The sequence below is a fragment of the Culex pipiens genome, chromosome 3 (assembly GCF_016801865.2).
Source record: "Culex pipiens pallens isolate TS chromosome 3, TS_CPP_V2, whole genome shotgun sequence".
Taxonomy (NCBI): domain Eukaryota; kingdom Metazoa; phylum Arthropoda; class Insecta; order Diptera; family Culicidae; genus Culex; species Culex pipiens.
This window is the reverse complement of record NC_068939.1, coordinates 28,210,933-28,223,054: the sequence shown is the minus strand read 5'-3', so window position 1 is coordinate 28,223,054 and position 12,122 is coordinate 28,210,933. Positions and strand designations below refer to the sequence as shown.

The window sequence follows — 12,122 nt, the reverse complement described above, 5'->3', positions numbered from 1 at the left end:
AAAATACACTGAAACGAAAAAAAAATATATTTTGGTTTAATATTAAAATTTTAAGGTTAGTGCACAATTTTTCTTCTTACGAAAATTTTGTGGAAATATCCTAAGATGTTGCAAAAAGCCTAAAAAAATATGCAGGATCATTTATTAAAACAATTTTTTTATCTAAAAGTCAAAATAAAAAAAAACAATCCCCGGAATCGATTACCCAGACCATTTTACATAACAGTCCAAATGTTTGCCCGTTATCTCAAGTCCAATCCTTGTTTTTAGAATATTAAAAAATGTTAAAATTTAAAATGTTGAAAAAACAGTGATTTTGGCTAGTTTTTGATGGGTTTTGGCCATTTCTATATGTGAGACTTGAGTTTTCAGTCTAGTCTAAAACATTTTTTTATCGGAAAGCTTGTCAAAAGAATTTTCCACAAAATTGAAACAATTCATCAAACTAATCTAAATTTTTAAAGTTTTTTGGGTAATTTACTTAGTTAAAGAAACATTAAATTTAAAACTATCCATAAGATAAATAAATTGAATATAAAAAAATATTCCCTCTATCTATCAAAGAAATGTCAAAATTTTAAAATAAAATCCTGCTCAAAAAAGGGTCAAAACAGTTGCTTGTACAATCTATTGTAAAAACTATTTTCAAAAAAAAGTTAATAGCTTTTATTATATAATGTATAATCAAATTGGGCTCTTTAAGGCTTTTTAATTTTTTATATTTTAGCGACCAATCGGAAAAGACTTAAAACTTTAGGAAAAAAAATCATTTATCCATTGAAATTTTGAAATATTTTTACAGTAACATAACTGTTTAATCTACTTTTTTTTTAAATTTGACAATTTCAAAAATTGATCAGAAATGGTTCTCTGGAGTAGCTTCTAACAATGTGTGCTTCAATTTGCATAGGGTAATAAGTGCTAATTTTAAACAAAACTTTTTTTTCGAAATTCAGGTCCGTAAGGGTTAAAAAAGAGTTCACAAAATAAATATTTTTTTAAAAAATACCTTTAAATCTAGTACCACAATTACTTATTTCGCTTTTTCTTCACAGGCGGCAGCCCCCCTGCTGAAGACGCCCATGTCGCAGGCCCAGGCCCAGGCGTACAATGCCGCCACCTATACGGCCGCGGCGGCCCGCGCCGCCTACGGAGCTGCGGCCGCCGCCGCCCAGCCGACCGTCGCCGGCTACGCCACCATCGCTGGGTGAGTACTTTAAACAGCCGAGTTATTTTTTTTGGTGGAGTACTAGAATAATGTTGTCGTTTTCTTTGTTTTCAGATACGGACGCGAATATGCCGATCCCTATCTCGGTCACGGCATCGGACCGGTTCCCGGATACGGGGTAAGAGTGGAAATTTTAATATTCTAGTACTACAATTTAACTAACTTTGACGTTTTGTTTTAGGCCACCATGTACCGAGGAACGTACAACCGTTTTGCGCCATACTAGATTTAAGCAGCAGCCAACTTTTCTCCTCTCTACCATCACGAGATTAATTTAGAGTAGAAACAACAAAACAACAACGCTGGGAAGAAGAAGAACAGCAGGTGAAACAGAAGTAAATAAAAAAAAACTCTAATCAAGGATCGATACCAAAGTTGTACGCGAAGCAGCTCGAGACAACCAGAACCGTCGGCGGGAAGCGTTGAACCGAATTATATATTTTTTGGTTTGCTCTTATAGAATTTAAGGTTTACACAGTTCTCTCGTCTACACAAAAAAAAAGAAACACATCACGTAAAGTAAAGTTTTCCATTATTATTTTTTGCTAGGCTCTCTTTGTAACACAGAAGAATCTCTCTCTCCACTCAAAGCAGAAATAGTTCCTCAACTTTTGTTGTCCATTAAGTATCTTCCACGAGCGCAGAACAATAGTGCATCCCAAAAGAAGTCAGAAGAAAATTGTCATCCACTAGCGTTTAGTTCGCACACATCACTCAAACACAGAACAAAAATGTTCGCACACACTTGGCAGGAGACGAGGTTAGTTTAGCAGTCAGCCTCGAAACACGATGAGATATATTTGTAGAGGAAAAATGAAAAGTGTAGAATTTTGCCCCCCTTCCCACGACGCCCCCACACACGCGGGGTGAACAAAATCTTCCACGAAGGAAGACGCGAAGTCAGCTCAACTGAAGAAAAAAAAATAAATGTGTATTTTCAAGCGTGAATACCGAAACAAACCAGGTGAGTTTTGCAGTACTAGATTTCTCTACTTACAACACACACACAAAGCCCGGTCCCCCCTCCCGCTCAAAGGCAAATAATTTTATATTAAAATTATTCAATTCTCCTCGAGAATAGAACAAAAAATCCTGCGTAGAGCACGCCCAACCAGAACGAGAGAGTCCACCACGACATTGAAACCTTTTTTTAGCGAGTAGAGAACTAAAAACACACAAAATCAGCCAAAGTTATCGACTAACACAAACAAATTCACTCACAAAAAGGTAAAATGATGAAACGAGTTCTGACTTCCCCTAGCCTTGCTGCTATTGTAGTACTAGAACGGGCAGCTTCCCTTGAAAAGTGGAAAAAAATAAGCAAAACCAGTGTGTTTCCAGTGTAAAAAAAAGAATACTCAAATGTTTTCCTCACGCTCGCACAATTTTTGCAACAGAATGTGCACAAAAAATGTTAAAATCACGAGCAAACAGAACAAGTTGTTTCGTTGAGATTAAATTTCTCAGTGTCAACCGTAAATTTACGTTAACCTCACCCGAACGAATTATCCTTCTTTACACATACTTTATTAGTCATATATTACGATTAATCTTACGTTTAGATAGTTGTTGTTGTATGGAATTAACCAGTACCAGCGCACAATCCATCACTCACGCAAATCCGCGCAAATCGAATACAAAACACACGTTGCAAATCAGGGCATTCTATTGTTGTAAGATTTTAAACCGTAGGTAAGTTTGTTTTCCGTGCGTTTTTCCAAACTCAACTCAGATTTATAATAGTTTCAAGTTTTTTGATAGGTTGTTTCAACTGCGATAATCTAGTACTACGCTGGTGATCCAGTGCAGGGTTGCATGCAAATATGCTGAAAAATGAAGGGGCGTTTGTTGTGATGAACTTTGAACTTTATCCAATCTAGTACTTCTTTTAAAACATTGAATAATTCTGCGAATGTTTTTGATTTAAATCCCTGGACAATATTTTCAATTTAATTAAAAAACAAATCTAAAAATATTTTGAAATTAAGATTGTTAATCTAGTACTTCATTTTTAAAAATATTGGTAAAATGCGAATCGTTATTGAACTTGATAAATGTTTGCCGAACATATATTTTATCCAAATGAAACAATTGTTTTAAGAAACACATGATTTTTTTATATATTTTGACAACTCTGGAAGAAAATAAAATTTTCTCGTTTTTCAATCGTTTATAATTCATTATTGTACTAAATAGATCTACTTAAATTTCTTGAAACTTCGTTTATTTTTCAATAATTTGAAAGCTTGTAACGGAAAGTCATTTCTGCCACAATGTTTTACTAAATTTCAAAACAATCCGCGATCGCATTGGATTGCTGAAGTACTAGAACTTTGGAATCAAGGACCTTTTCGTGGCTCCAAAATTTGAAAAAGATTTTTACACCATTCCATATTTTATGTTAGTAATCACTGGCGTGCCCAGATTATCGAAGAAGGTGGAGCAATAATATGGACATTTAGAAAAAAAACGTCGTCCAAATTTTGAGGATGGTGGGACAGTTGCCCAATCTTGCCCCACCCTGTGCACGCTAGTGTTAGTGATCAAATATTTTCACGATTTATCGTATTTTTATAACAAAATACTGAAACTTCAGTAATGTGCAATATGGGTATAAAACGATGCGAAATTTCGTGTTTATTTTCGCCGTTTTAAAAGTTTTTTATGTAAAATACTAAAATTTTAACAAAATATATTTTTCGTAAATATTGAAATTTCTTAATTTGAAATATCACTATCAAATGAAGTAAAATTGTGTTAGAATATCCACTGTATAACAATTTTTAGTGTGAAGTAACATTTTTCATAGAATATCGTATTTTTTGTAAATACCTCAAATTGTCATAAATTACAGAATGGGTATCAAACGACGCAAAATCTTGTATATATTTTCACTACTTTAATTTTTTTTGTGCAAAATACAAAAATTTTCAAGAAAAACATTTTTTTCACAAAATACTCAATATTTTAAAAATACCATATATTTTTGGAAAATATTTCAATTTTAATAATTTGCAATATGGGTATCAAATGAAGCAAAACTTCGTAAAGATTTCCATTGTTTTGAATTTTTTGTGTAAAACACTCAAATTTTCACAAAAGATCTGTATTTTTCGAAAATACTCAAATTTTTATTATTTGCAATATGGGAGTCAAACGACGCAAAATTTCGCATGGTTTTCTACTGTTTTTAATTTTTTTGTGTAAAACACTCAAATTTTAACCAAAAAATCGTATTTTCTTAAGTACTTAAAAAAATCAAACGACGCAAAATTTTGTAAACATATCTACTGTTTTACAACTTTTGTGTAAAATACTCAAACTTTCACAAAATTCCTTTTTTAATACTCAAAATAATAATTTGCAATACGTTAAACGAGGCGAAATTTCGTGTAGATTTCTACTGTTTTACCATTTTTTGTGTAAAATCCTCAAATTTTCACAAAAATCCGTATTTTTTGAATAAATACTCAAATTTTCATAAATTGCAATATGGGAATCAAACGACGCAAAATATTGCATAGATATCTTCTGTTTTACAATTTTTTGTGAATAATACTCAAATTTTCACAAAAAATCGTATTTTTCAAAAATACTCAAATTTTTATAATTGGCGACATCTTGAAAAAAATAATATTTCACAGTTAAAATGATATTACATAGAAATTGTATACAAATATCGCGTTTGTCACACTGAAAATCTATTCCAAATGTAGCGCTATTTGAAACTATGAAATTTTGAAACTTTTAGCACAAATTAACAAAAAACGAAGTTGACTTTTATAGCTGTCGGCCACCATTGCTAGTACCAACCACTAGTGTCTTCCTTTTTATCTACAAGGACTTCGCCGCCCTGGGCTCCTAAGTGTATGAAAGTATGGCACGGAGCGACGGCGCCGAATACCCATATTTACACAAAGAATTTTAGAGCGCCCGCCGCGGGATTCGAACCGGCAAATTAACAAAGGTAATCTGTAAAAACCAAGTCCAACCACACGACATTTTGAGTTATTTGATACTTTTTATACTTTTCAATGATATACGTTTTTTTTTTTTGAAAGTTTTAATTTTTAACATTGCCATTTTTCAAACATTTGAAACATGGTTCGTTTGATGAACCCCATTTTTTTAAAATACGGTATCATTTGGAAAATTTGAAGTAATTCTTTTAAACTTGTTCCTTTTTTGTGAATCCTTTGCGGTTTGAGAAATTTTCAATTGAATAAACTTAATTTAGGAAAGTAATTCAAATGAGTTTTCGTCGGTTATCGCCGATAAAATTATCTTATTTCAAAAACGATAAATTTTCGGCGATAACCTTATCGTTTAACAGCGCCTTGCAAACGCCCTTCATCAGCAGCATCGCCACCCCTTCCAACTGTTTGGTTATTTCTAGTGTAATATTTCACACCTATTTTCATCGCACCCTAGGCAATCGTTACATCCTGCAAACAAGCGTTAAAAATATGAGAAAATCTTCCAATCAAATTTCCAAACATTCGAGTGCAGCTCAAGTGAAGAATAAAAATCCGGCTCAAAAAAATTAAAATTTATACCGCTTAAGGTCACCAGGTGGTAAATATAAACAGTAGTGTAGGCAGTGCAGAAACGCGAGAGAGTAAAACCAAAACATTAGAGAAGTAAATGATATACGCTAGATGGTAGGAACTATGATTAAAGTGATTAACAGTAGAGGCGCGAAGGAGAGTGTGCGTGGAGGAAGTACCAGAATTACGAATACTAGTTGTGGAAGCTCTTCCCCCTTGAAAAAACAAAAAAAAACATGAACAAAAACAATGAACGTTGCGTTTCTCTAAGAACGCGTCAAGCAAAGCCATATTCGATGTAAGGTCAGACAGCGCTGAAGTAAAACACGTGTTTTTAAAAGAAGTTTTTATTTTTTGGTTATATATTTTTTCGTTTTTACCTTCTAGACTAGGCGTGATCACGTGTCACACACACACACATACAAGCACAAGCAAGAAGTAGTAGAAGCAGAAGGAAGGAACAATTCACACAAATATTATTCTAGTGATAAATGTAGAATCTTTCTCTTAGCCTTGTTCGCTGGCAACACTAGCTAGAATGAGCCATTTTTTAAATCGAGCTTACACCACTGCTTTTCGACATTGATTTATTTTTTAAATTCAACTGAGTCATCACATAACAAGAAAAGATATTAGATCATAAAATTAAGTGATAGTAATAAAATGCTCTCTTCGAAACATTTCAAAATTTGTGTCTCTCTAAAGCTGCAAAATAGCAACAACAAAAAAAATCGTGAATCTCTATGGTGTTAGAATTTTATAAATTTTTCGTGGAACCAACAACAACAAAAAATCTATTGCTGTAACTTCCCTGTTTGATGAGTAAAATAAAAGAAAGCAAAAATCATTGTATCTATAGTAAAAACAGAAAAAAAAAACCGAAACTTTATCCATGAGTCCTGTACATAGTTGAGTGTCTATATTTTTGTCTCTATACAAAAAAAAACGATTTTAAAAGCGAAAGCGAACAAGTTTTCCAAATCTCAATCGATAACCAAGCAAACAAAAACAAAAAAAAAACAACCAGCTCTGATAAGCAAATAGCGAGTGACCAGTGAAGCAGCTTTAGTGAAACTAAAAAGTCGTACATTTATATACTCTTCCAGTCAAAGGCAAAAGTTTACATAGAATTACCAAACACACACCGAGACAACACAGAAAGTAGGCAAAAGAACATCACACAAACTCAAAAAAACGGGAGATTTTTGCTACGCAAGCAGTTGAAAAAGCTTGTGTGGTCTGAACGAGGTTAATGGAAAGTGAAACGAAATTAAGAAAAGTGGAAACAAACGCTAAACGTAAGCTCAAATATATTGTCACAAATTACAAATAATCGTAGCGCTTAGACAGGAAAAGTAAATATAATAAAAAGTAGCAGGAGGACAAACCACGACAGAAGATCTAGAATTAGAGGTAATTTTAAATTTAAAGTAAAAACAAACGAGAAGGTAACAAACTTCTCATTTTCGCCAAATTATTATTACTATAAAAAGTATATTATAATTATAAACTCTACTCATAATGTTATTAAAGGAAAGGTAAAATAAAAAACCAGATGGAACAAAAAACGCATGCTCGAAATAGAACAGAAGAAAAATCTTAGAGACTCAAAGAAAACAAAAATCTTGTAATAATAAAAACCATAATCAAACAATATTTCCACCCCCCTCGGCAACGAGATAAACGAACAAACTCACATACTTCCGCAACCACCCGAGAAAAAAAAACACAAATAAGTAACAAAATTTTGAAACTCACGAACCAAACTAGTGATGAAGCAGGAGCAGGGCAGTAAGAGATAGAAAAATTATAACACAACAAAAAAAAGTAGAGTTGAAACTAAAGCAAACAAGCAAAACAACCCAGAATCAAACACAACAAAAAATAAGGAATATTTCCCACAAGCAACAAAACAAAAAGAGGTTCAGACACAAAAACAAGAATGGTGTATTTGAGGACATAAAAGGACTAAAAAGGAGCAAAACAAAAAAAAATATTAAAATACCACATGTTCTTCTTATTTTGTAATAAAATCTCGTAAAATGCCAAGCAAAGACTTTTAATTTGATGAAATATCCGAAATTACAGAGGCATCGGGTTCATCACCGCCATCTTGGATTACAAATTCGCAGATCATTAAATTTTTAAGTGTTTAATCGAGTCTAGACTGAACGTTCCATACATGAGATTATGTTCCAAACCATTTTTATTTTTTAATTACTTCCAACTTATCCTTATTAATACATTGTCCAAGACACCAAATCGATCAAAAAAGTCCCTTCCCAAGCTTCCCAAGGTTCAGATTTTCCAATATGGCAGTTGCCAAATCTTTGGAGGCTTGTATGGACCAGCTATCAACGCAACATGCCTTCTTTGGTCATGGGGAACCCCTTCACAAAATGTAAGCAAATTAAAAAAATGCAAACATTACAATCTGATATTTATCTCGCTCGATTTTGTGAAAAAGTGCTCAACGGTTGAATTGAACAATATTTTTGAGTGAAATATTTCTGAAAGATTTCACAACGGCGTTTCATTGGTTTCGTTTCTGAAGGGACCCCATAATAAACAAACACAAATGTGACAGTTCAAACCGAAACGTCACCGCCTAAACAAAGAAAATTCAAAGCAAAGGAGTGAATGAGTTAAATTTGTGCAACAAGCGATTTTCCCGTAATAAAAAATGCCAAAAGGTGATTCGAAACAGACTTTTAAGTAATTTGATTCAAAAACTTCTGCAATCCTTAAAAAATCTCAAAGTTTACTTCCTAACTAGAACAAACAACAAAGAAAATTTTGCGTCCGCGGAAACAGATTGCATTTTTATGCGTTTGATTGATAGTGCGAGAGAATTTTTCCCCTCCCCTTTTGTTGTTGGCGTGGTGCGCGGTGCTTGTGTGAGAGTTTCATTCACACGCGTGTGTGCAATTTTATCAACGAATCGTAACTGTATTTACCGTTTTGTTTATCTTTGCGGTTGTGTTGGTGAGCGAGGGAGAAAGAGAGAGTGAGAAAATTGAAACTTGGTAGTGAGAGAAACCGCGCAAAGGTTAGTAATATTTTGTATGGGCGGACTGATATGTGTGTGTGTGTGGTCCAATCCAATACCCGCTGGCCGGCAGCGAAATTATGGGAAAGTATAATTTGTATCAGTCTTGGGTTATGCTGATACATGTTATCTCAGTCCCGGGTATTAGGTGGTGACAGCCCTCGCGCTGCTTCCAATGACCCGTTTCAGAATGACAGAGCTCCTTGCGGTCCAATTCCGAGGTCATTGGGCATTGTCTGGCCCCGCCCAAACATAGACCAAGAACCAGAAGAGTCCTCGACCTATCTTTAGACTTCCAATCCCATAAGGCAAAAATGAGATCAGCGCGTATTTATTGGTTGTTGATAAGCAGGTAGAATTTTACAGTTTCAGTTTGGATAGATCTCACCAAGTTTCTGGAATCCCGGTAGCCTTCTTTATCGGCTGCTTCTAAACATCCGGACGTTGCCAGCTACTTTTAGTCGTACGGATCCGGACGGCCAGCTGCGTGTCGCAAATCACGGACAGCTTGTTCTTCCTCTTGCCGATCCGACACATATCCTGGCGAGTGTATTCTGGAAAGTTTGCCTTGGCAGCTGCGGACACGATCTTGCGGTGTGTCATCTTCAACAACCAAATTTCAGTAATATAAAAATCACTACGATTATTAACAAAAACAAAGCTGTGCAGTGAGTGGAGCATGTCGCACACTCTATATAAAAAGTTTTCTTCATGTAACTTTTACACAACACAATTTTTCTAACTTTTCCTCGAATTCGAGTTGAGTTTCGCCATAATTTCACTATTTTGAACTAAAATGGCTTAGCACAACTTTCTTTTCATTGAGGTACAAAAACTCAAAATAAAAAATGCACACAACAGCCAAGCTACAAAAACAGCAGCCATTTTTTAGATTTTGCTGTTTGCCTTCAACATTTTTTTAAACCGATCAAAACAAATAAAACAAAATTTTCTTCAATAACATATTATGTTATTTATAACAAAATTTGTTATTCATCGTTATGATTTTATTGTTATTGGATTGTTATTGTGATAATAGACCAATAACATTTTTCGCTATTCTTCGAACAAATCTTTATTATTAGTTTTTGTTATTTTAACAACTAATCCCAAGCAACACACTTTGCAGGCCAAGTGCGAATGATGCTGATGATACCTCTTCAGTTGACGCTCAGGCGAGGAACATCCTGGAAGGAGCGTCACTGACTACGTCCGTAGTCCTGTTAGATCATACTTGGTCAAGACAGTATAGCTCTGGTTCCTTGCAAGTGTCCTATTTTCTTACCTCCACGTTGGCTTGGTTTTCATGATGACCTAGCTGGTGGCCTGTGGAAACGGATCGTAAACCTTTGACCACCGTGGGTCAAAGTCGAGACGGCTAAAAGAAAGGGGCGCGACAATGTGGGAAAGGGAAGTAATTTGTGATTGTAGACGGTATTGTTTTGATTCGCAGTATGTTGAGTCAACTGCTGTGGATGTACCTGAAACATCGCACAACGGGGTTTCTCTTCTTTCCATTTCATCTACCACCTATCTTCTGTTTATTTTGTTTCACTGATTTTCTAACGCGGCTCTGTTTACTATCCTCCATTTCGATTGTACTCATTTGATTCTCTTATTTCTCAACGCTTTTTCACTCTATTTTACCAATTGATGCTGCTGTAACATACTTTCTGCTTTCCCTGCTTTCCCCCTTCCCAACCAATCAATCAATCAATCAATCAATCAATCAATCCTTAATTTGGCAGTAAATTTTGTTTATCATGTGCTTTTTCTTTATTTGTCTATTTGAATAATTCAATATTCATTTTGGGCCAATATTCAAATTTGGGCCTATAAATTGCCCTCAATACAATCTAAGCTTGTTTTTTTACCTCTATTTATTAATTATTGTTAATTTCTTTATCTACTTTATAAATTACTATCTTTCTTTTACTATTGATTCTTCAAATAGTATATTTCTTTCACTGTCCATTGTTTTCAATCTTTACCCTTTTCTTCAAACAAATGAGGTTCGAGCCCTTACTAATTTTTTGGAGTGATCAAAGAATTAACACAAATATTACTATTGTACTTTTGAAAAACTTTTATAAAATGCTTAGGACCAAAATTGTAACAAAACACCGCGACAAAAGAAATAGCAACATAAAAACACGACTCAACACTAGGAAAGATTTCAGGAGAAAACAAAACACAGTAAATAACAACTAGTTTTTGAATTCAAACTAAAAATAAAACAGTTTTTGCTTTAATGAAAGTTGTTAGGCACACTATAAATGGTTAGGCGCTTATACTTACATCAAACCCTACGTAATGTACCACCCCCGGCCGAGTTAAAATGCGTAACCGGAAAAGAAGGTGTGCATGCCTGGCACGAACACTCAAAGCGTGTTCTAGCGTGCTGCTCGTACTGACTCAGAGCAAGGGTGAGATGTAGGTGTAAGGGCAGTGCGTGTTCGTTGGGAACCTAGTGCATAAGATCGGTCAAGGCCCGTTCTTACACTGAAAATTGCGAATTGCGAATTGCGAACTAATCCCAAGCAACACACTTTGTCAGATAAACGTATTTCCTAACTTGTTGTATAACCAATCCACCTCGTTATCACAACTTGTTCTACAACTCCTGTGAAGTGGAAAAAGCGCACTTTTTCTTGTTGTTTAACTTGCCATGTAAGTTATCAAAGTAAGTTGTACAAATGTATTTTATTTTTTTTTTGTATGGGCGGACTGATAAAAGCATTAACAAATTTTATCTAGAGTTTTTTTTATTTTGAATAGAGAATTTGTTTTTTTAATACCCCTGACTCAAGGCGGTTTCAAAAACACCTAAAAAGCAAAAACTGGAAATTTGGTTTATTGGACCTTTTCAAAAAAAAAACTCCAGAAAGACACATTTCGCCACCTATGAAAAATAGCGTAAACCTATGATTTTTTGAAAAAATGTGTTTTTTCCTTCATAATCAACATTTTTATAAAACTTATGCCGGATTCGGATGAGAAAAATTATTTCCAACAATTTGGTGTACAACTTTCCAATATTTGTTTGATTTTTATATGAGAAAACTGTAAATTTATAAAAAGATAGTAATTTGGACTATTTGGCAAGCAGGTCTGACAAAAATCAATAAACAATGTTGAATATACGTTAACACATCTGTTATCAACTATATAACTGTTTATTTCATTGATATAATCGGGGAAACTCATTTTTTCGTGTTCCAAAACATGTTTTTTAAAGAAAAAGTTCACAAATTTTTGCGCGCCCAAAAATTGATGTTCATTATTTTAAAGCAAATAA

The 12,122-nt window shown here is 34.2% G+C and overlaps 1 protein-coding gene across 12 annotated transcripts in view; it reads left to right on the top strand.

Moving 5' to 3' along the window:
• LOC120425920 (RNA binding protein fox-1 homolog 1) overlaps positions 1-7,511 on the top strand; it is a 344,723-nt gene extending 337,212 nt beyond the window's left edge. For all 12 annotated transcript variants that reach the window (XM_039590596.2, XM_039590573.2, XM_039590565.2 and 9 more), the window contains 3 exons: positions 1,056-1,207; positions 1,283-1,346; positions 1,410-7,511. In XM_039590596.2, coding sequence (XP_039446530.1) covers positions 1,056-1,207; positions 1,283-1,346; positions 1,410-1,454 — 261 coding nt within the window. In that variant the 3' untranslated portion in view covers positions 1,455-7,511. The remainder of the gene's footprint in view (positions 1-1,055; positions 1,208-1,282; positions 1,347-1,409) is intronic.
• Positions 7,512-12,122: the final 4,611 nt, after the last annotated feature.